Source organism: Camelina sativa, chromosome 17 (genome assembly GCF_000633955.1).
Source record: "Camelina sativa cultivar DH55 chromosome 17, Cs, whole genome shotgun sequence".
In the NCBI taxonomy this organism is placed as follows: domain Eukaryota; kingdom Viridiplantae; phylum Streptophyta; class Magnoliopsida; order Brassicales; family Brassicaceae; genus Camelina; species Camelina sativa.
Window position 1 is genome coordinate 18,014,320 of NC_025701.1, and position 22,960 is coordinate 18,037,279.

The 22,960-nt window shown below is 37.9% G+C and overlaps 6 protein-coding genes and 1 long non-coding RNA gene across 10 annotated transcripts; 5 read left to right on the plus strand and 2 right to left on the minus strand.

The window, feature by feature from the left end:
* LOC104757552 (probable methyltransferase PMT20) lies at positions 934–5,427 on the plus strand. Of its 3 annotated transcripts, XM_019239646.1 has the most exons (8): positions 934–1,266; positions 1,944–2,262; positions 2,349–2,693; positions 2,784–2,994; positions 3,128–3,806; positions 3,887–3,964; positions 4,070–4,127; positions 5,100–5,427. In XM_019239646.1, the coding sequence occupies exons 2-8, from the start codon at positions 1,981–1,983 to the stop codon at positions 5,259–5,261; spliced, it is 1,815 nt and encodes a 604-aa protein (XP_019095191.1). In that variant the 5' UTR covers positions 934–1,266; positions 1,944–1,980; the 3' UTR covers positions 5,262–5,427. The 3 variants fall into 3 exon arrangements, with proteins under 3 accessions (XP_019095191.1, XP_010478606.1, XP_010478607.1); XM_010480304.2 differs by lacking the exon at positions 5,100–5,427 and having other exon boundaries at positions 935–1,266; positions 4,070–4,455; XM_010480305.1 differs by lacking the exons at positions 934–1,266; positions 5,100–5,427 and adding an exon at positions 1,728–1,830 and having other exon boundaries at positions 4,070–4,455.
* On the minus strand, positions 5,887–7,246 carry LOC104757551 (cell division cycle 20.1, cofactor of APC complex-like). Its single transcript, XM_010480303.2, has one exon. It carries the CDS (start codon positions 7,225–7,227, stop codon positions 5,887–5,889), a length of 1,341 nt encoding a protein of 446 aa, XP_010478605.2. The 5' UTR covers positions 7,228–7,246.
* LOC104759600 (agamous-like MADS-box protein AGL53) lies at positions 8,114–9,120 on the plus strand. Its single transcript, XM_010482511.2, has one exon. The coding sequence runs from the start codon at positions 8,144–8,146 to the stop codon at positions 8,864–8,866; it is 723 nt and encodes a 240-aa protein (XP_010480813.1). The 5' UTR covers positions 8,114–8,143; the 3' UTR covers positions 8,867–9,120.
* On the plus strand, positions 9,519–10,020 carry LOC104757553. Its single transcript, XR_762448.1, has 2 exons — positions 9,519–9,646; positions 9,729–10,020. It is a non-coding gene; the product is annotated as an uncharacterized LOC104757553 (long non-coding RNA).
* On the minus strand, positions 10,089–12,626 carry LOC104757554 (histidine biosynthesis bifunctional protein hisIE, chloroplastic). Of its 2 annotated transcripts, none has more exons than XM_010480306.1 (5): positions 12,368–12,626; positions 10,910–11,155; positions 10,740–10,835; positions 10,492–10,643; positions 10,089–10,418 (listed from the first exon to the last, which is right to left on the minus strand). In XM_010480306.1, exons 1-5 carry the CDS (start codon positions 12,509–12,511, stop codon positions 10,220–10,222), a joined length of 837 nt encoding a protein of 278 aa, XP_010478608.1. In that variant the 5' UTR covers positions 12,512–12,626; the 3' UTR covers positions 10,089–10,219. The 2 variants fall into 2 exon arrangements, with proteins under 2 accessions (XP_010478608.1, XP_019095227.1); XM_019239682.1 differs by having other exon boundaries at positions 10,910–11,151; positions 12,368–12,452.
* On the plus strand, positions 12,763–15,987 carry LOC104757555 (BUD13 homolog). Its single transcript, XM_010480307.2, has 9 exons — positions 12,763–12,911; positions 13,345–13,577; positions 13,676–14,570; positions 14,836–14,903; positions 14,990–15,054; positions 15,145–15,248; positions 15,338–15,410; positions 15,520–15,700; positions 15,803–15,987. Exons 2-9 carry the CDS (start codon positions 13,364–13,366, stop codon positions 15,886–15,888), a joined length of 1,686 nt encoding a protein of 561 aa, XP_010478609.1. The 5' UTR covers positions 12,763–12,911; positions 13,345–13,363; the 3' UTR covers positions 15,889–15,987.
* On the plus strand, positions 20,397–21,089 carry LOC104759601. Its single transcript, XM_010482512.1, has one exon. The coding sequence runs from the start codon at positions 20,397–20,399 to the stop codon at positions 21,087–21,089; it is 693 nt and encodes a 230-aa protein (XP_010480814.1).

Consider the following 22,960-nt stretch of genomic DNA (forward strand, 5'->3'; position numbering starts at 1 on the left):
TGTTTTTTTTTTTTTTTTTTTGACATCTTCATCGCTATACACCATTTTTATTGTAATTTTAACACCACAATTTTGTTTTCTTTAGTATCAACACTAAAAGATGAATATCTATTACTAATTTACTATATTCTTTACTTTTCTATATTTTTAATAGTTTTTATGTTTGTTAGCGTTTAAATTTAAAATTTTGTGTTTCCAATACATTGGATTTATAATCAATTTAATCAATTTTTGTATTAATGTTGATAATTTTTATAAATAAAATAAATTTTTATATTAATTAAAATAAAAAGACAAAAAAATTATGACATGTCACGAAATAACATATAAAAATTTAATATTGATTATTATGTTAAAAAATTTTAAAAATATTATTAGTTAATACTTATTACTACATAATTACATTAATATATTAATATTATATAGTAAAATTACATATTATTATTAAATTATAACTTTTAAACTATTTTATACTCCTATTATTTAATTTATCAATTAATTACTAAAACAACAAGTGAATAACGGTTATGGCTGTAGATAGCATCACACCAAAATTTGACCACTGGAGAGTTTTTGACCCAAAACTTACACCAAAATGGTGTTTTTTAGTAAACCCATTGGAGATGAACTGAAATGTTATATACTTTTTGTTTTTCCGGTCACGCTTTAAACAAACTTTGTTCATTTGTTGTAGTAGTCGCTACTGTGACAACAACTTTCATATCCCTTCATCAATATCGTCTCACATACCGAATGGGAAAGTGAGAAACAGAAAAAGTAGAGATGAAAGAGATTTAACAATTTGTCTAAATTACAATAAAGGGAAACACTTTTTTATCTCTGTAGCAAAAATATACCAAAATAGATTAAAAAAATCAGAAAAAATAATACTTATAAAGAAATCGAAAAATCTAGTGAGAGAGAGAGAGAGAGAGAGAGGAGAAAGAAGAATGGGAACGAAGGAACGCGAATGAGAGAGATTCAACAGAGGAAGAAAGAAAGATATTTTTATTTTTTATATATAATAAAACCTTTCTCTATCTGTCTGATAAGTATCAATCACTTGTTGTCCAAAAAACTAAAAACACAGACTTGAGAGTGTGTGTTAGAGAGATCTACGGAGATCTCTTCTTCTCTCCCTTCATCTTAGGACTCTCTTAACTTCTTATCTCTTACCTACTTCAACTCTTTATCTCCCACAGATTATTCCCAGAAATTTCAACTCTTGTTCTTCTCTTCCTCCCAAAGACCAAACCAAAAAACACTGTAAGTTAAATCTAAGTTTCCTCTGTTTTTGTTTTTTTATCTTTTCTGTGTGTGTCAGATCCATTTCTTTAGAGCTTAAGAGCTGTAACCACTGTTTATGTAAGACTTGTTTTTGTTAATGGGCATTTCTGAATCATTTGAAGATCTGATCTTTCGATGAGTTTTCTTCAGAACTCACTTCTTTTTTTTCTTCCCTTAAATTTTCTCAAACTGGAATTTCTTTTGCTGCAAAGTTTCGATCTTTGGGAGAAATGATAAAAATCCATAATTTTGTTGATGTTGAGACTTAGACTTATATTTTTAGCGTTAAAACAAATGAGTAGTTGCGTCTGATGTCTTCAAAATTTTCAACTTTTTTTTTGACATAGCTAGTAGTGGGATGCTTTAAGGGGATGGCCTTTACTTTTGGGGACCCATAATAAATCATGTACATGAAACAGAACTTACACTGTGTTGGAAAGTGTCTAATTTCAGATCCATTTGTTCTAAATCTTAAATCTTGTTTATTGTATTTGATCAAAGATCCAAACTTTAGTTTCTGATCCAGCCCGTTTAAGTCTTCCAGTTAGGCTTCCACTTCCTTAACCAAGTCATGTTTCTGTTCTTCAGTTGATCTGCTGAGTGTTTTGGCAATTTTGTTATGATCTGATTATATATACTTGGTTTTGACTCTGCAGGTGGGGTTTGGATACATCTTTTGGTGTAACTGAAGTAATGAAGAGCGGGAAGCAATCTTCACAACAGGAAAAGGGTTCTTCTAGGATCTTGTCACTAACGATTCTGTTTATCGCATTTTGCGGTTTCTCCTTCTATCTTGGTGGTATATTTTGCTCTGAGAGACACAAGATCGAAGTCAAAGATGTCTCAAGAACCATCACTACAAAGGCTGTAGCTTCCCCTAAGGAACCTACGGTTTCTCCTATTCAAATCAAATCCGTTTCTTTCCCTGAATGTGGATCAGAGTTCCAAGATTACACCCCTTGCACCGATCCAAAGGTAACATTAGTTCCACTCTCAACTTATGTATATACACTTCTAGTTGCATATAATTGAACTATTGTTTGTGTTTCTTGTTCTCTCAGAGATGGAAAAAATACGGTACTCATCGCTTAAGTTTCTTGGAGCGTCATTGTCCTGCGGTTTATGAAAAAAGCGAGTGTTTAATCCCACCACCAGACGGGTATAAACCACCTATAAGATGGCCTAAGAGCCGAGAACAGTGTTGGTATAGAAACGTGCCTTATGATTGGATCAATAAGCAAAAATCAAACCAGCATTGGCTTCAGAAAGAAGGAGACAAGTTCCATTTCCCCGGTGGTGGTACCATGTTTCCTCGTGGAGTTAGTCACTATGTTGATTTGATGCAAGATCTGATTCCTGGAATGAAAGATGGAACAGTCAGGACTGCCATTGATACTGGCTGTGGGGTTAGTCTCTCTTCCAACTACTCGAACTTGTTTATAATTTACTCTCTAATCGGTTCGAGTTATAATTTTACGTGGTTTCTTCTTATGCAGGTTGCTAGCTGGGGAGGTGATCTTTTGGACCGTGGGATTCTATCACTCTCTCTTGCTCCAAGAGATAACCATGAAGCTCAGGTTCAGTTTGCTCTTGAACGTGGGATTCCTGCGATCCTCGGCATTATCTCTACGCAACGTCTCCCTTTCCCTTCAAATGCATTTGATATGGCTCATTGCTCAAGGTGTCTTATTCCCTGGACTGAATTTTGTAAGTAGCTCAAAAACTATAAGAAATGTATTGACTACTCCATAGTGATATCTACTAATGCATTTGAGTTCTTGTGATTGGTGTATATTCCATTTATCTCAACTCATTAAAAATGTGATCTCTGATCATGCAGGTGGAATCTATTTGCTTGAGATTCATCGTATAGTTCGACCAGGAGGTTTCTGGATTCTTTCTGGTCCACCTGTGAACTATAACAGACGATGGCGTGGATGGAACACAACCATGGAAGAACAGAAATCTGACTACAACAAGCTTCAGACACTTCTAACCTCCATGTGTTTCAAGAAGTACGCCCAAAAAGACGACATAGCCGTGTGGCAGAAGCTTTCAGACAAATCTTGCTACGACAAAATCGCAAAGAACATGGAAGCTTACCCTCCAAAATGTGACGACAGCATAGAACCTGACTCTGCTTGGTACACTCCCCTCCGTCCCTGCGTGGTTGCTCCGACCTCTAAAGTCAAGAACTCGGGTCTCGGGTCAATCCCAAAATGGCCTGAGAGGTTAAACGTCGCGCCTGAGAGAATCGGTGATGTACACGGAGGGAGCGCGAGTGGTTTGAAACACGATGATGGTAAATGGAAGAACAGAGTTAAGCATTACAAGAAAATATTACCAGGTCTTGGGACAGACAAGATAAGAAATGTTATGGATATGAACACTGTTTATGGAGGTTTTGCTGCAGCTCTCATCGAGGATCCTGTTTGGGTCATGAATGTTGTCTCCTCGTACAGCGCAAACTCACTGCCTGTTGTCTTTGATCGCGGTCTCATCGGAACTTACCACGACTGGTAAGTTTTCATTTTTTTCAAGAAACACTCTGTTTTCGTTATTTGGTCTTTGTGATATTAACCTGTTACCAAATTTGCAGGTGCGAAGCTTTCTCGACATATCCAAGAACATATGATCTTCTTCACCTTGACAGCCTTTTTACCTTAGAGAGTCACAGGTACAAAAATTTACTATTGTTCAATTTGGTATGGTGTTTAAGTTTGAGTTGTTACGATTTGGCTTTTTTGGTATTGAAGTGTTTCTTGAACTATATTGTGAACAGGTGTGAGATGAAGTACGTTTTGCTAGAGATGGACAGGATCTTGCGACCGAATGGATATGTTATAATCCGAGAATCGAGTTATTTCATGGATGCAATCACAACATTAGCAAAGGGGATGAGGTGGAGTTGCAGGAGAGAGGAGACTGAGTATGCAGTCAAAAGCGAGAAGATTCTGGTTTGCCAGAAAAAGCTATGGTTTTCGTCTAACCAAGCCTCTTGATGAGGCCACTGTATCAAAAGTTTTAAAACTGGTAATCATAGTGTTTCTCTATGGCAGTTTTACAGAGACAAAAGGAGCTGGTCCTTTGAATCCCAAGATATAGCTATAAACAATTTACTCTTACTTTTTTTTGGTCCTTTAAATTGATATTATTATTTTTTAATTATACTAGTGACTACTTAGTTCTTACCTCAAAACTCCAGCACAAAAATACTTTTAGGGACTCAAAACTTTTGGTCTTTAAAGTTTCTCTCTTGTCTCTTTCTAAAACGTTTTGTGTTTTGTCAAAGAACACAAAACAAACACAAGAGAGTGGAACATTCTTCTGTTAAAAAACAGAGGATAGAAACAGAGCATAAGAGAGTGTGAGAGAGAGCTCGAAGAGTGGAAGAGGTCCCAAATGTCAACACACTAAAACCTGTTCTTAAAATCTTGTTTACTTTTCTTATATAGATTTTCATCAAAACTTTGTGCGAATTGTCCAAAAAAAAAAAAGAAGACAAAACTAAGGCTACAGTTGGAGATCTAATAACACTGCCTATAATAATTGACAACAACACTAACTAATACTCAGAATCAGTGCCTCATTGTTTGATGTCAAGTGTCAAAAAGAGTCTTCACAGTTTCAACGAATACGAGTAACATGAGAAAATGGCTCTGGAGCTACTTTTGGAACAGCTTTCTTGGCGGTTCCTGGTACTCCAAAAACATTCCAAATCTTGAGAGTCTCGTCTGCTGCTGCTGAAGCCACGGTACACCCATCAGGACTCTGTGCCATATAAAGAACTCGNCTTGCGACCGAATGGATATGTTATAATCCGAGAATCGAGTTATTTCATGGATGCAATCACAACATTAGCAAAGGGGATGAGGTGGAGTTGCAGGAGAGAGGAGACTGAGTATGCAGTCAAAAGCGAGAAGATTCTGGTTTGCCAGAAAAAGCTATGGTTTTCGTCTAACCAAGCCTCTTGATGAGGCCACTGTATCAAAAGTTTTAAAACTGGTAATCATAGTGTTTCTCTATGGCAGTTTTACAGAGACAAAAGGAGCTGGTCCTTTGAATCCCAAGATATAGCTATAAACAATTTACTCTTACTTTTTTTTGGTCCTTTAAATTGATATTATTATTTTTTAATTATACTAGTGACTACTTAGTTCTTACCTCAAAACTCCAGCACAAAAATACTTTTAGGGACTCAAAACTTTTGGTCTTTAAAGTTTCTCTCTTGTCTCTTTCTAAAACGTTTTGTGTTTTGTCAAAGAACACAAAACAAACACAAGAGAGTGGAACATTCTTCTGTTAAAAAACAGAGGATAGAAACAGAGCATAAGAGAGTGTGAGAGAGAGCTCGAAGAGTGGAAGAGGTCCCAAATGTCAACACACTAAAACCTGTTCTTAAAATCTTGTTTACTTTTCTTATATAGATTTTCATCAAAACTTTGTGCGAATTGTCCAAAAAAAAAAAAGAAGACAAAACTAAGGCTACAGTTGGAGATCTAATAACACTGCCTATAATAATTGACAACAACACTAACTAATACTCAGAATCAGTGCCTCATTGTTTGATGTCAAGTGTCAAAAAGAGTCTTCACAGTTTCAACGAATACGAGTAACATGAGAAAATGGCTCTGGAGCTACTTTTGGAACAGCTTTCTTGGCGGTTCCTGGTACTCCAAAAACATTCCAAATCTTGAGAGTCTCGTCTGCTGCTGCTGAAGCCACGGTACACCCATCAGGACTCTGTGCCATATAAAGAACTCTTGATGTATGACCAGTGAGTTCAGCCATTTTCACCATGGATGGGTACTTCCAAAGTGTAAGCTGATTCTGTGTATACCCATGTGAGCTAAGCAATTCTCTTTCGGTTTTGCTCCATAACAGTGAACAAACTTGAGAGCCGGTGTCAACTGAATTCAAGCAAGCCCCAGTGAGTGTATTCCAGAACTTAATCGTCTGATCTCTGCCACCACCACCAGTTGCAAGCAAACTCGATTGGAAAGGGCACCACGCAAGAGCTTTCACAGCAGCTCTATGTTGCTCAAACCTATGCAGCCATTGCCTAGTTGAGTTGGAGGAGGAGGAGGCCAAGGAACGATCCCATACGTGTACCAAGTTGTCGTTCCCACCACTTGCTAGTTGCTGTCCTGATCCTGACCACTTGAGACCACAAACCTCTTCAGTGTGATCCACGTAAGTAGCCACAACGGGTGATCTGATCCGCACATCATTGTTGATGACCCGTCCGTCCATTCCTCCAGTTGTTAGAATGTGTTCGTTCCATGCCAATGATCCTACTCTTGACTGGTGACCACCTTTCAATGTTCTTATCAGTCTACCATCAGAAGAATCCCACAGCTGCACTACAGAGTTGTGAAGACCAACTGCAAGATATTTACCATCTTGCGTCCAGTTAACGCTTGTGACAGGTCCCTCCTCTTCATCAACGGTCACAAGCTCATATGTAAGATCAGTGGATGCATTCCGCAAGTAAACAGTGTGTCCCAAAGCCACGGCTAGAACATTAGCACTGCTCCAGTCCAACAAGTTAAGGTAGAAGTCATCGGCTAAGTCAGGTAGGTCCACGGTTTTCTCACAAGTCTGACGAATGTTTCTACGAGGCTTTACGGACCTAGGTTGTTGGTGAGGATCAGAAGAATCAGAGTGACTACTAGTAGAAAGCAGAGCTTGAGGTTTGTTTCTGAAAGCGAGTATCCGGGTTCTATTCATATTCATGGTCTCAGCTAATCCTTCTATGTAGGCTTTTCTTGATGGTGAAGTTACTTCATCCTTAACTTTTCTTCCTTGAGTTAGAGCATAATGAGCGTAGTCAAAGTCCATCGCAGCCCTATTTGGTATAAACCTATCATAATTGTCCTTCGATCGCTTCCTGGGGAGGAAGTGCTCTTGCGTTGTACACCACCCTTTCATATCCGTCATTACCTCAAAAGAAACGAAATTAGAGACTAATCAAATAAAGCCTGCAAAGACAGAGAAGCGTTAGTCAATTCGAACACAAAGAGAAGAGTTTCGATGAGAGATAACCAAATAAAGCCTGCAGAGAAAGAAGCGTTAGTCAATTAGAAGTTAGAACACAAAGAGAGAAGAGTTTTCGTCGATGAGAGACTAATCAAATAAAGCCTGTAAAGATAGAACCGTTAGTGAATTCGAACACAGAGACAAGAGTTGAGTTTTGTCGATGAGAGATTAACCAAATAAAGCCTACAAAGAAAGAAGCGTTAGTCAATTCCAACACAGAGAGAAGAGTTTAGTTTCGTCGCTGATAGACAAAAGAGATTATTAATCAATCAAATAAAGCCCTGCAAAGACAGAAGCGTTAGTGAAATTTGAACACAAAGAGAGAGAGAGAGAAGAGTTTCGTCGCTGATGAATGTGAGATGACGATCGAGAGAGCTAATGATGGAGAGCGATTTAGGGTTTGTTTTGTTTTCTGTGATTAATTATATATAGAAGTCACTGATATATATATATATATATATATATATATATACTACAACGCGGTTTAGATTGATATAGTAAAGTGGAAACAAACGAGAAAAGGAAAATCACAATTACAACGGTTAGATTAATAAATGCGTATCATATCATATCATCATTTAATGAAGAGAAGATACCCTTCAGAAAAACAAAAAGGAAATTAAACGTCAAATATGGAAATCTAATTCTATTGAAATTATAATTAAGTAAATATTTAGAAATCGAATTCTATATAATAACCTGAACCGTGTTTGTTTTACCCTACCTAATTCTCAAAGAGTGTTTTTATTCTCTCTTTGTCAAAAACTAAAAGCTTCGTTCTTTTTTCTCTCTCTCTGTAAACAAAGCTTCTTCTACAATGTTGACGAAGGAAAAGACAAGGAGATTGTTGTCCGTGAGAAACACAAAAAGTTTCAAGAAACAACCTAAGACAACAAATCTTGCGTCGAGAGAACAGACCATGTATAAGAAAGCATCCGAGCTTTCCATCCTTTGTGATGTCGAAGTCTGTGTTATATACTACAACCGTGACGGAGAACTCGTCGGGACATGGCCGGAAGATCAATCCAAGGTTCGAAACATGGCAGAGAGATACAGCAAACTCAACGATAGCGAGAGACGCAAGAAAAGCACAAACCTTTCTCAGTTTCTTAATAAGAAGACCGGCCTCAAAGACAAGATGACATCTTTAGATATCAATGACAAGAGATTCTCTGAGAAACTTTTCGAGATGGAGGCTTCGTTAGAGAGTTCTCTACCGGTGTTACAAGATCAGCTTCTTCGGGTGTTACAGAACCAGACGAAACCCGATCAGAACTCTTCCGCCGGCTTCTTCACACCAGATCCATCATTGATGAGCGGAACAGAGCAAGACCTATCATTGAGTCAACAACATCAGGGCAAAGTTTCAGTCTTTCTCTATAACCATGACAACGGTAGCTTCTATCAACTCCCTGACTCTGTTTCTAGCTTTGACCCATCGACGAGTTCGGCTTCACTTGGGGCACAAGGGTCGTTTCTAACAAGTAACAACTTTGATCTTCCCATTCCCATGGTGTTTCCTCCTCTGATGCGAAGTTAGATTATGAGTTTAACTTCTTGTGGCCGATTTAGATATATTTAGGGTTTGTTATGAATTTTTGTATCATCCTTTGAATTGTATGTTTTGCCAATTGTATGAATGTATTTTTCTCTCAAGTTTCTAACATAGTCTTTGGCTTCTTCTACTTTTTTTTTCTTTCTGAGTGTTAAATTTGAGTTTGATCAAACTAACTATATTAGGGTTTTTATGCAATAGACATTGAATGTTAAATGTCCATAATTGATGCAGACAAGTAAACTAATTGAGTAATATAATGGAACCTTGTTTCTGTGAAATATTCTGTTCAATTTTACGAATGGATGTAATGGAGGAAGAGCTTTTCGAAAGAGAAGCATTATGCGGATGAATGCAAAAATTGTAGTGCAAGAATAGAAGAGGATTGGATAAGCAAGTTACCTGACACTATTATGTCAGATGCTCTTGTTGCGGCTTCGGACAGATGATATTCTTAGAAATAGTTCTTTGTCCAAGAGGTGGCAAAACTCTGGTTTAACTTACCACAGTTTTGCAACTTGAAAATAGAACTGCTAAGACCACAGTTTTACTTGTATTGTTTGCAAGACCACAGTTTTGCAAGTGACGGTTAAGTGTATATGAGTCTATCCTACCTGGTTAGCAATTTGTTCTGTCTAACAAGACCACAGTTCTAATATCTTGAGGATGTTATGAAACGGAAGCTAGTGCTCTTGTTTTTGAATATGAAGGCACAGAGTTTTTGATTGATGCTCCTATGCACAAAATTTAATATTGTTCAATCTGGTATGGTTTAAGTTTGAGTTGTTACGATTTGGCTATTTGGTATTGAAGTGTTTCTTGAACCATATGGTAATAATGTGAACAGGTGTGAGACGAAGTATGTTTTGCTAGAGATGGACAGGATCTTGCGACCGAGTGGATATGTTATAATCCGAGAATCGAGTTATTTCATGGATGCAATCACAACATTAGCCAAGGGGATGAGGTGGAGTTGCAGGAGAGAGGAGTCTGAGTATGCAGTCAAAAGCGAGAAGATTCTGGTTTGCCAGAAAAAGCTATGGTTTTCGTCCACTGTATCAAAGTTTTAAAACTGGTTATCATGTTGGACATTGAATGTTAATCCTAGTGTTTCTCTATGGCAGTTTCAAAACTGGTAATCATAGTGTTTCTCTATGACATAAAGTGAAACCCACATAGTAATATGTTGCCAGATTCAGTAGTTAAATGAGTAAACGAACCATTTATTTCTTTTATAACAAAAAAATATCTAATCATACAATACAAAATTTCACAATGACCAGTGTAGCTTAAAAAATTCTAGCAAATACATGTAAACGGTCAATCGAAAAGAAACAGTCACTTTGTACGGTTTTGCTTCTCCTCGATTCCAGATTGAGAGAAGCGTTTCCTAAGAACTGCAAAAACATCTTCCATCTTCACATCCCTTTTAGATAGAAGCACCATTGCGTGGTATAACACATCAGCCATCTCCGATGGTGTTCTTGAAACTTCCTCATTATCCTCCAGTGTTCTGCATAACTCATCAGCTTCTTCCCTGAGACAAAGATCCCAATAAGATTCACAAGGATCTACAGCTCATATTCAATAGCAGATAACCGACAAAATACCTGATCTTTGAGCAAAGCAGAGCGTCATCAGTCAATAACCGTCGAGTCCATGACGGTTTACCTTCTTGAGGAACTGTTGATTCTTCTTTCCGCTTGGAAATGATTGATTCTAGCGAATACAATGTTGTTAAAGCTAGCTTGTTTCCTGAAGCCTGTGATGCAGTCAGGAAGTTGTTGATTTCATTCAGATTTCTATTAATCTCTTGTCACATGAAAAGGTAAATAAACAAAACTCCACAGAGACAAACCTCATCATTGTTTAACTGATCGAAAACAGATGTGTAGTAGCAAGTCTCTTCTCCTGTGTGACAGGTAGGTCCATCAGGCGTTCCAAGGTAAATAATCTGAGAAAATATAAACCAATGAGTTTATGAAGAATAACGCTATTGATTCGTAACTGTGGTCAATGCAAACATACCGAATCTCGATCGCAATCAATATACACGTCGCGTATATTGATGAAGTTATTGGATGTCTCTCCCTTGGTCCATAAGGTTGATCTTGATCGACTAAAGAATGTAGCTTTCCGAGAACTGATGGTTGTGGATAGGGCCTCCCTATTAACAAAGCCTTGCATTAGTACAGCTCCCGTGTCAACATTTTGTGCTATTGCCACAGCTAATCCTTTGTCATCCCATTTAATGCTGTCCAACAAGTTATCTACCTAACCCAAGAAAACAACAGAAACCATGATAAATACCAGGGACTAGAACAACAGCACACACGATGCTTGTTGAGACAGTAATAGAAAGATCACAATTGCAACATTTAACAATACAGAAATATAAATGTTAATTTCTAATATGATGAACAGTAAATGCATTATCGGACTAGAATGGGAAGCTAAAAGAGAAATGTCTCAATGGAGATTATTATTTATTCAGTTGTGGAGGACAGATGTAGCCCACGCCATCACAGATTTAGACGACCAAGCAAACGATGAACACCTTCAGAGAGAATTTCAGACAAAAAGATGGAAACCATCAAAAAGCCCTTCCTTCTCTCTGTTTTCTTTACCAGAGATGTAACAGTTCCAACTCACTTGTCAAAGAGTAGGAACCTGACCATCTCTGGCCAAATCTCAACGATACAGGATATAATACAAATAGACTAACAAAAAACAACAACAAATTAAAAGTAAGCACATGAATATAAAGTTCATTAACAGATCAATGCAGCATTACTCCTAAACGTGAGACCCCAAAAACAAGACGTTTTCCTTGTACAGATATCAAATGTGATGAACAGATGTAGCTCAAATCATCACGGAACAAAGATGACCAAGCAAACGATGAGCACCTTGAAAGAGAAATCCCGACCAAAAGATGGAAACCATCAAAAAGCCTTTCATTCTCTCTCTTTTCTTTACCAGAGATGTAACAGTCCAAACCCACATGTCAAAAGGTAGGAACCTGACCATCTCTGGCAACAAAAGATCCCAACTTTACATTATACAAGAAACATTAACACAAAGACCAATCGTAATAACAAACTGAACTGTTCTCTAAACTTAACATAAGTCCATCGAACTAAACTACTTTCTCAGTGCTTTTTAATAAAATGTGATAGAACAGATGTAGCTCGAGTCATCACCAAATGCAGACAACTAAGCAAACGATGAGCATCTTAAAAGAGAATATCCAAACCTAAAAAACTGGAAACCATCAAAAAAGATTTTCTTTTCTCTCTATTTTATCTACCCGACATGTAACAGTAGTTACTCATATGTCAAACAGTAAGCACCTGACAATGTCTGGTTCAATGTTCAATCCAACCTCTAATCCAACTAGTTCTAGATATAATTTAAGCTTAGCACGATTCCATTACAGATCATAAAGTTCAGAATATACAGAAAATTATTTATTCACTAGTTTACCTTAGCTTGAAGAGCAATGTTTTTATTATCATTAGACGCGAACACGACACTGGATCTGCTTCTCTGCTTAGTATATTTGATCGGGATGAAGCAGCTACTTCTCGTATATAAAGACTGAGCTAATGCATTGTACGATACCGCCATTAACTCGATGGAGCGCTTTTAAAGTGGAACAAAAAAAGTGGCGGCGGACTGAATATAAAAAAGAGTGACGGAAGAAGAAGAATAAAACCCTAATTGGTTCTGAGTTTTGTGGTTTAGTTACAGAGACAGAAAAGGGCTTTTTAAAGACCGACCGAACTCAGCAATTTTACTCAAAGACTAAAATGCCCCTGTTTAGCTCCTTATTTGTGGAAATTACAAAATCATCCCTATTAATTGCTTCGAATTTCAATTTCCGCCATAACTTCGTCTCCAGGGGATTTTGGGATCCAAAGCCCTAAAAGATCTCTCCCCCGAGTTATCCTATCATCTATCTTCAACCTTTCGCGTTTGGTTCTTCCGATACTTTTTCCGTCATCCCCGTCGTTAGTTTTCCGATCAGGTTGGTAATTGTACGATTCTATGTATGTGTATGTGTGCCTTCTTCGTGTCCCTTTCTTGGTTATTTGGAATCGCTTCTGAGTAGATGCAACGGTTTAGTTTAGCTTCTCGATTTGTGAATTTATGAAACTTGATGACGATTAGCATTGTTTTGTTGTTTCTCGATTCAGTCTCATGTTGTTGTGCTAGATCATGATAACCTAGGGCTTGATTGATTGATGCTTATTCGAGTGTTGCAACTAATTGTTGTTTCCGATTTGGTTTAATTTGTTTTTCTAAAGATGATGAAAGGTTGGCATTGTTTATTCATCTGTCAAATTTTCGATTCCTGCTTGGGCCTCTGGTTTCTGAATTGAATATATATATATATATATATATGTTTATCTAGATGTTATGTTTGACTGAAGTTTTCTGTGTTTCTCATTGGTAATTAGGCTTCAAATAATTTCAAAGATGGCTGCTGCAAGAGCAGGAGGCAAATCTTTAAAAGATTACTTGAAGAAGTATGAATGTAGTGATGTTGTAGAAAAGAAGAAGAAGAAGAAGAAGAAGCAGAAGAAGAAGCCAGCTAAACCTGAAGCTAAAGGTGTTTTAGTTGTGGATGAAGATCCTGTTTGGCAGAAGCAGGTTGATCCTGAAGAGGATGAAAGCGAAAATGATTCAGCAGGTAAATTTTTCTTTTTACGGTTTCTTGTTTCCTGCAATGCTTTCACTTCTATGATCTAATAACAATTTAAACTGACATGTTTGTTTTGTTCCGTGAAGAGGAAAAACCTGTGGTTGATGAAGACATTGAAGTTAAGAGAATGAGGAGGTTGGAGGAAATTAAGGCAAGGCGTGCTCATAATGCCATTGCTGAGGATGGGAGTGGGTGGGTGGCATTACCTCCAAGCCGTGAAGACACAACATCTGATATTTCTCCTCCACGTAGACCAAGAACTCGTTATGACTCGCCCTCTCCTGAGCCTGAGCCTAGACGCGCGACTGCGGATAGAGCTGAAACAGATATTTCACCACCACGTCGGAGAAAACGTCACAATACGCCTTCACCTGAGCCTAACAGAAAACATGATTCTGATACGTCACCACCTCGCAAAAGAAAAGCTAGGAATGACTCGCCTTCTCCTGAACCTGACGACAAAATGCCCAAAAATATGAGTGAAGATCTATCTCCTCCTCGCAGGAGACAGGTTCATTCTCCATCACGTGGATCTAGTAGAAGGCGTTCTGATTCTGTTGAGTTGGATGATGATTTATCTCCGCCTCGCAGGAAAAGGGATTTACATGGTTCACCTGTCGCAGATGTAAAAAAGGAGAGCAATGACCTTTCTCCTCCACGAAGAAGACGATATCATTCTCCATCACCTGAGCCGGGTAGAAGGCCTGCAAAATCTATTGCCGCAAATGCTGATTTATCTCCTCCCCGCAGGAATAAGGCTTCTCGAGACTCAGATCTTTCTCCTCAAAGAAAAACTGCGGATTCTCGACGTTCTTCTGATAATCTGTCCAGGAATTCCAATATTGATAGCTCTCCTCCACGGAGACCACGCAGAGAATCACCACCTCCTCAAACAGCTAAGGAGCAACGAAAGACCGGATTGATTAGTGGCAAAGACATTGGAAGTGAATATCGAAAGAAAAAGGAGGATGAACAATTGAGGTAATTATCAGAAAGTAGAATAAGATTTTTTACACTGTGTTTAAGTGATAGGCATCAGGGTTGTTTCAATAGTATCGGGCAAGAGTGGTTTCCTGTTTTCTGAAGTTTGATGTTGCCTACTTCTTCCTAAGTTGCTAAGATTTTGTCTTTCTGTGTCTTGTAATAGGGAATTCATAGAGAGACCAGTCTTCAGTAACGATGATTTGAGATTCTTGACTGCACAGTTTAGGCTGCTATTTTTCTGACAAATTATACTCCTGTGCAGGTTTAAAAATATGGATTCCGAGCTAACTGGTCAAAATGCAGAAGCAGTGTTCCGTGACAAGATCACAGGTGGACTATAGATCTTTAGTCATTATAAGCTGTAGCGTAAATCCATAATCTCATGCCTAACTCCCTGATGCTTCCTGATTTTGCAGGGAAGCGTATAACAAAGGAGGAATATCTTAAATCCAAGCAAAAAAAAGTAATTGAGAAGCCAAAGGTACTGTTTGTTCGTTACTCCTGAAAACATATATTGTAATCTAAATCCGAGACAAATAGAGTTACCAATGTAATTGCCTAATTCTTGTAGGAGATAAAACTGGAATGGGGCAAAGGTTTAGCTCAGAAGCGTGAAGCTGAAGCTAGACTACAGGAACTTGAGCTTGAGAAGGAGAAGCCATTTGCTCGGACAAGGTATTTTATTGGTTCTTCTTCTTGAGTTCGAGGTTGAGCTGTTGTGTACTTGGTTGTTTATCTAAACGGTTTTTTATCTGTCGTTTCAGGGATGATCCCGAGCTTGATCAAATGATGAAGGAAAGAGTTAGATGGGGAGATCCAATGGCTCATTTGGTCAAGGTATTGATAATACTTCTGCTTACTACATACCTATATGATTATGAGTAACCAAGATTGCCTTGTCATAGAAAGTATCATCCTAATGTATTACCAATTTTGTATATGGCAGAAAAAGCGGCATGAGACAACTCTTGTGGATCTAGGAGACGATGAGAAGATGAAAGAATCTGGGTTCATTATACCACAAGCTGTGCCTAAACACAGTTGGTTGACGAGAGGACTAGAAGCTGCTACAAACCGGTATGGAATTAAACCGGGTAGACACTGGGATGGGGTCGACCGTAGTAACGGTAAGTTCCTCTGATAGCTTTGTTTTCATTATTCACATTCAAACATTCCATTAGAAGATTAGTTGTCTCATCTGTTATTTTTGTATGGTGTAATGGTATCAGGAACTGAGAAGCGAATGATTCAGAAGACCAATGAGAAGAAAGCAACAGAAATAGAGGCTTATCTCTGGTCCGTTGCAGACATGTGAATCAAGATTTTCTTCGGCAAATTGTGGCGCCTTTCTAAACTGAGGAATTCTGGTTTGAAATGTAAGATAATAATATAGTTTGGCCCGAGTCTTGACCAGNTTTTTTTTTTTTTTTTTTTTTTTTTTTTTTTTTTTTTTTTTTTTTTTTTTTTTGATCAAAAATGCAGCTGTTCTAAGTTCTAACGCTATCGAGATTCGAAGTACTAGTACCGAACAAATAGAAAAAACAAAGTTCAAAAGTTTTATTTTAAATCAAAACATGATGAACCCATCGTTGCTACTTGTGTAATGCATGTAATCTAAAGTGTAGATTCGGCAAGTTTATACGGGCCAGCCTAAATGTTTTTTGTTGCAAATTATGGAGGAGACAAAAAGTTTTCCAGAGTTGTAATTTTGAAATTAAAATTCTTTTTTTCTGATTTTGGTTATTGGTGGTGGCAACAAAATTCCTACACCTCTCAAATAAATTTTGTTCTTTCTTCGAAGGTACACGCTCAAATATGTACAGACACGATTTTATTTCTAAGGCTTAGATCTATTAGTATTATTTTTTTGGTTGTAGCATGAATAACATTTTCACTTGGAAATGATTTCATTTTGACAAATTTTTTTTGCTTATATAGTAAAGTATGTTTTTCTTTTAAGTACTACTAGTAGTAAATTCAAACAAAAATCGAATGGGGGAAACAAATTAAAGGAAAAGGATTAAGGGAAACCTGGGAAATAGGGAAAGGAATTGGAAGATAAAGAAGATCACCTGATGACGCTTTTACCTTTTCTAACGTAGGACTATACTATTCATTACTCATTTAGTAACTGCTTAACTTTTTTTTAGTAATTAATTTTCATAACCAAAATTATTACATCGGACTATAAACTCTATATATTAAGTGATCACAAATTACGTTTTGAAAACTTTGTTCGATTCAATCGATTATATAGTTTTTGAATGAAAAAGGTCGTCTTTTTCCATGTAGGAAGACGTTTATAATAAATATATAGCAGAAAAATATAGTAATAATTTGATTGGTGCTGCTGTTCTGGTGTTTCGAAACACTTGCTGTATTTTCCATGTAGTCATGTTAAGGTCCGGAAAGTTAAGTTGCTGTTTTGTTTGGTATGGGATCATTGGCTTCTAACTAAGTGTCTCTGCGACGTTACTAGCTTTTATATATTGACTACATAATGTTAAATTATATTCAAAGAAAAAATAAACTTGTTACAAAGCTTGTTTTAATGTTTTGAGACATAAATTTAAATAGCAATCCTAGTTAAGTCTTGCTGCAAACCACATCTGAATAGTAGGACCTCCACCCTCCTTGGTTGTGCTCACCCGATTACGAACTTTTTTCACTCTTTACTTCTAATAAAACCTTAAAATTTGTAAAATAATATCATACAATAGCCTAATTTGCTTTCAAATATTTCTGTTCAAATTAAACATTGTTTTAACACTTAAAAGGAAAAGGGGAGACATAAGAAAGTACATTTGCCCATGATTTGAAATTGATCTTTTCCTTTTTAACAGATTTTCAAACTGGTCATGACTTGGTAATAGGTGACTTGATGGATGATTATATCATTTTTATTTTTGCTGGTATTATCATTTTCTAATCGAAACTGATCTTTTCCTTTTATATTTTATATTTTTAGTTAGTATTTATTTTTATTTTAATGATAATTCTTTTCAAATATTTGAAACGACTTATTACACTTATCAAATAATAAAGTAATGTTTAATCATATTTTTAATGTTCAATTAAATTTACATGTGTACATGAATGATGTATTGATGTGGATTTATCTTAAACAATGAGACGACAATAACATTAAAACAAACCAATATAGTCGACAAGTCTCTTGACGTTGTTAGATGTGTCATGTGTGCATTTATCATTTAGTCATTCCCATACTTACGAAAACATGCGAGCGTTAGATAAACAATTTGATTGTTTAAGGATCTGGCTGTTAGTCATCTATGCGCATTAATATTTGTCGCCCGTAGCGACACATTTACTAATATCAGTACTATACTGCTTGTCACGTCCATCACTCAAAATTACGTTTTCATTGAAGTTAATAAAATTTGGAAGTATCCAAACTTTACATTTAATATATACATTGTGGACGTACACAAATTGGCAGCATTGCTATTTACTACATTTGTACACAATACAAACGTTCACAATAACATTGATCAGCGTTTAATTGCACGTTCTATGACTTTTGTCAAATAAATAGTCTCACTGTTTTTTTATCCTCTCCGCAATAACTCTAACGGCAACTCTTCTCTCACTCGTTTCTAGTAATCTAAGCCATTTTTAGACCAAAACCATCAAGAACACTTTAGAATAGAATATATCTATATATATATATATATATAAGTCAGTAGCTAGTTTTATTACAAATTAAAACATATAATAAAGTCTGTAGTAAATATATACTATTAATAAAAAAAAAACTTAAATCCCTAACTAATTAATATTAATATTCTTGAAAAAAAAATTTTTGTAATAGTGATCCTAAAATATTATAAATACTCTCTGTTGGATTATTTTAGAAATCGTTGCTTTGCTCGAATAGCTAGCTAAAAGAAGTTTTTGACTTTAAAGCCAATGTCAAGTTTTGAACTCTTATCCGTACTTTCTTATTCATTATATCAATATATATATATATGACCTTGCAAACTGCTTAGATTAATTAAATATATGACGTTAACAAAATATTGTACAAAATATTGTACCTGAGCAGAACCAATTAGCTCAAGAAATTGGTGTTCGCCCTCAGGCACCGAAGAGGGTTCGGAGACCGCTGTTTCAAGAGTCTAGTGTGGATGTGGCTGTGCATCAGAATCCGGTCTTGCAGGCTGAACATGGTGGAGCGGTTACTGCAGGGTCGACGGGCCTACAGGGTGGGACTGGAGATTCCGAACAGGCACCATTGCCAATTGCTTCGGAGGTTTCTGCGTTCCCGGGTCTCGGTACAAAGGAGGGTGAACCTTTGCTGCACGTTGATGTGGGGATGGATTTGGGTCACAAGATCAATCCTGCCATGGGGACTGCTTCTTCTGGTCTTATGGATCAGGTGGTTGCTCCGGTAGCTAGTGAAACATCGGATTCTCCAGTTCTGAAGGCGGGTGGTCTGATTGGGGAAGGTTCCAACCCCCCATTTGATGGCCCAGGTGCGGATTCAGATATTTTAGGAGACGATTTGGCTGAAGGCGGGGAAGATTACCTCGGTGCCCTCTGAAACCTCTTCGTCCTCAACTACGGTGGGGGATAAAGGGCGTAAGCAAAAAGGATTGGCTCTCAAAGGAACTGCTTCAAAGAAGCTCAACGTTTACTTGCGTGCAACACCAAAGAAGCGGCCTGCACCTAAGTCTAACGATTCAGGCAGTGAGGGGCCTAACCCGAAGAACCCGGAAGCGGAGAAGGGAGCAGGGGGTGGGCACAANGGCTATTTAAATCTTTTGAGTTAGTCAGTTTGTTAACATTTTCTATAAATGACGGATTATTGCCAAAAAACCATTATGAATTAATGAAATTCTAAAATCAACGTATTCGTGTAAGAATACATTTCACTCGTGAAATATGTGAACGTGGTAAATAAAATATTTATAAAATGTTACAATTTATGGCAATATATATTTTTGTGTATTTTGAAAATCAAATTTATATTTATGGTTTATCGAGTAACTATAACAATTTTGTATAATAATCACTTATTTTAAATATATTATATTTTTTTTGGGTACTAAGTTTATTTATAATGATAAGGGTTATTGTCTCATTCCTTTTTAACAGCACATATATGAATATACAATTAGAATGTATATTCCTATTCAAAGGAACTGCTTCAAAGAAGCTTAACGTTTACTTGCGTGCAACACCAAAGAAGCGGCCTGCACCTAAGTCTAACGATTCAGGCAGTGAGGGGCCTAACCCGAAGAACCCGGAAGCGGAGAAGGGAGCAGGGGGTGGGCATAAGCCACCAAAACCACAGAATCATAAATGAGGATTTTAAGCTGGAATTGTCAAGGGTTAGGGAATAAAGCAACTATTGGCTATCTCAGGGATTTGTGGGGGAAGCACAAGCCAGAGTTTTTGTTTCTTTCTGAGACAAGGCAATCTTTTTCTGTTTTAGAACCTTTTGTTGGTCATTTTGGTTTTTCTGATTTAAAAACGGTTGAACCCATTGGTTGTAGTGGAGGTCTTGCACTTTTTTATAATAATAATAAAAATAAAATTAATAATGTTTCAATTTTATCTTCTTCAAACAGACTAATTGATGTTGAGTTACTGTACAAAGGGAAATTAATTTATCTTACTTTTGTTTATGGTGATCCGGTTCCCAAGAACCGGGAGCTGGTTTGGGAACGGTTAACACGGATTGGTTTAAACAGGGATTCCCCTTGGTTTTTAATTGGAGATTTTAATGAACTAAAAGGAAATCATGAGAAGAGAGGTGGCAAATTGCGACATGCTTCTTCATTTGTACCTTTTAACACCATGATTCGACATTGCGGTCTCCTAGAATTCCCTTCTCTTGGGGATAATCTTTCGTGGCGCGGATGGCGCGACAAGAAACCAATACGATGCCGGTTAGATCGGGCCCTCGCCAATGAGGAATGGCATGATATGTTTAAGGATTCTTTTACCGAATACTTAACAATGATTGCATCGGATCACAAACCCATAATTGCGGTTATTGAAGATAAGGTACATAGGGGGCGAAGCGGTTTTCGTTTTGATAGACGTTGGCTTGATAAAGAAGGTTTTTATGATGTAATAGCTGACGGGTGGGACACAAATAAGTCTGCTACTCCCACTTTGATAGATAAGATTACCACATGTCGGAGGGCGATCTCTCGTTGGAGAAAGGCACAAGTACCTTATGGGAGAGAGACAATTGAGGATCTAAAAGCTAAATTAGCGGCAGCACAGGAAAATGATGCCACTACGGTGGATGAACTTGCGGAACTCACTTGGAAATTGCGGGAGGCGTACAGGGATGAGGAAGTGTATTGGTATCAGAAAAGTAGAAGCCGGTGGATGAAACTTAGGGATCATAATACCGGGTACTTTCATGCTCAAACGAAGCAACGGAGAGCTCAGAATCGTATTGTGGGTCTTCATGACCAGCAGGGTGTTTGGACGACGGAGGAGAGTGGTGTCCAAAATATTGCGGAATCTTATTTTTAGGAGTTATTTACCTCATCGGATCCATCGGATTTTCAGGACATGTTAGAGGAAGTTCCTTCCTTAATTACCCCCGCGACAAATGATTTTTTGACACGTGAGGTTACTGAACAGGAAGTTAAACAAGCACTTTTTATGATGCATCCGGATAAGGCCCCGGGACCTGATGGTATGACTGCCCTTTTCTACCAGAAAGCATGGGCTACGGTTAAATCTGATCTGGTTTTACTGGTTAATTCTTTCATGAGGAATGGGGAATTTGACAACAGACTGAATATGACTAATATCTGTCTTATTCCAAAAGTGGATAAACCGACGAGGATGACGGAATTAAGGCCCATAAGCCTATGTAATGTTGGTTATAAGATTATATCCAAGGTTCTGTGTCAGCGCCTCCGCACCATTTTACCATCCCTGATTTTGGAAACACAATCAGCATTTGTTGCGGGCCGCTTAATTTCTGATAATATCTTGATTGCTCAGGAGATGTTCCATGGCCTGCGGACAAACCCGTCTTGCAAGGGCAAGTTTATGGCTATCAAAACGGATATGAGTAAGGCCTATGACCGGGTGGAGTGGTCTTTTGTTGAACATCTGCTCCGGCAATTTGGTTTCTGTGATAAATGGATATCATGGATAATGTTTTGTGTTCGGTCGGTCCAGTATAAGGTATTGATTAATGGTCAAGCTTACGGTTCTATTATTCCGTGTAGGGGATTGCGTCAGGGGGACCCGTTGTCCCCCTACCTTTTTATTCTCTGCACGGAGGTACTTATTGCTCATTTCCGTAAGGCAGAACGTATGAAGTTACTTACTGGGATTAAGGTTTCGACTGCCAGTCCCGCCATATCCCATCTTTTATTCGCGGATGACAGCCTGTTTTTCTGTCGAGCTACAAAAGAACAGTGTGAGGTGGTTCTGGAGATTCTTAGGAAGTATGAAAGGGTCTCAGGTCAACAAATAAATTTTCAGAAATCCTCGGTTCAATTTGGACATACGGTGGTTACTGATCTACGGGAGGAGTTGAAAGGGGTCTTAGGTATCACGAACCTAGGTGGGATGGGTTCCTACCTAGGTATCCCGGAAAGCTTAGGGGGTGCTAAGATGAAAATTTTTTCGTTTGTACAGGACAAGCTTCAGGCTCGGGCAAGCGGGTGGCCAGCAAGACTTTTGTCCAAGGGCGGTAAAGAGGTAATGATCAAATCCGTTGCTACGGCTGTTCCTACCTTTGTAATGTCATGCTTCCGGCTGCCAAAGACGGTTACGAGGAAATTGACTAGCGCGATCTCCAATTTTTGGTGGAGCTCGTCTGATCAATCACGCGGGTTACATTGGGTCGCCTGGGATAAACTTTGTCATGGTAAAGATATAGGGGGTCTTGGTTTTCGTTGTTTGGATGATTATAACACCGCCCTGTTGGCAAAACAGCTATGGCGGTTGATCACGGTACCGGATTCACTTTTTGCACGAGTTTTTAAAGGACGTTATTACCGGCACTCCGATCCTTTGGATCCAATAAAATCTTACTCTCCATCCTACGGGTGGCGGAGTATGATTTCTGCTCGCTCTCTGGTTAATAAAGGACTTATTAAACGGGTAGGATCTGGTGATTCCATCTCTGTATGGACTGACCCATGGATACCTGCTCAATCCCCGAGACCAGCACTAAGCACAGGGTTACCTTTTGATCCCTTGCTCAGAGTTACAAAATTTATTAACAGGAATTCCAATTCCTGGGATATGGCTCAACTTACGGCTACTTTTGTACCGGAAGATGTTGCTATAATTTCTGCCTTGCCGTTACGACAATCGGATGCCCCAGATCTCTTGGGCTGGCACTTTACTAAGTCTGGTAAATATTCGGTTAAGTCAGG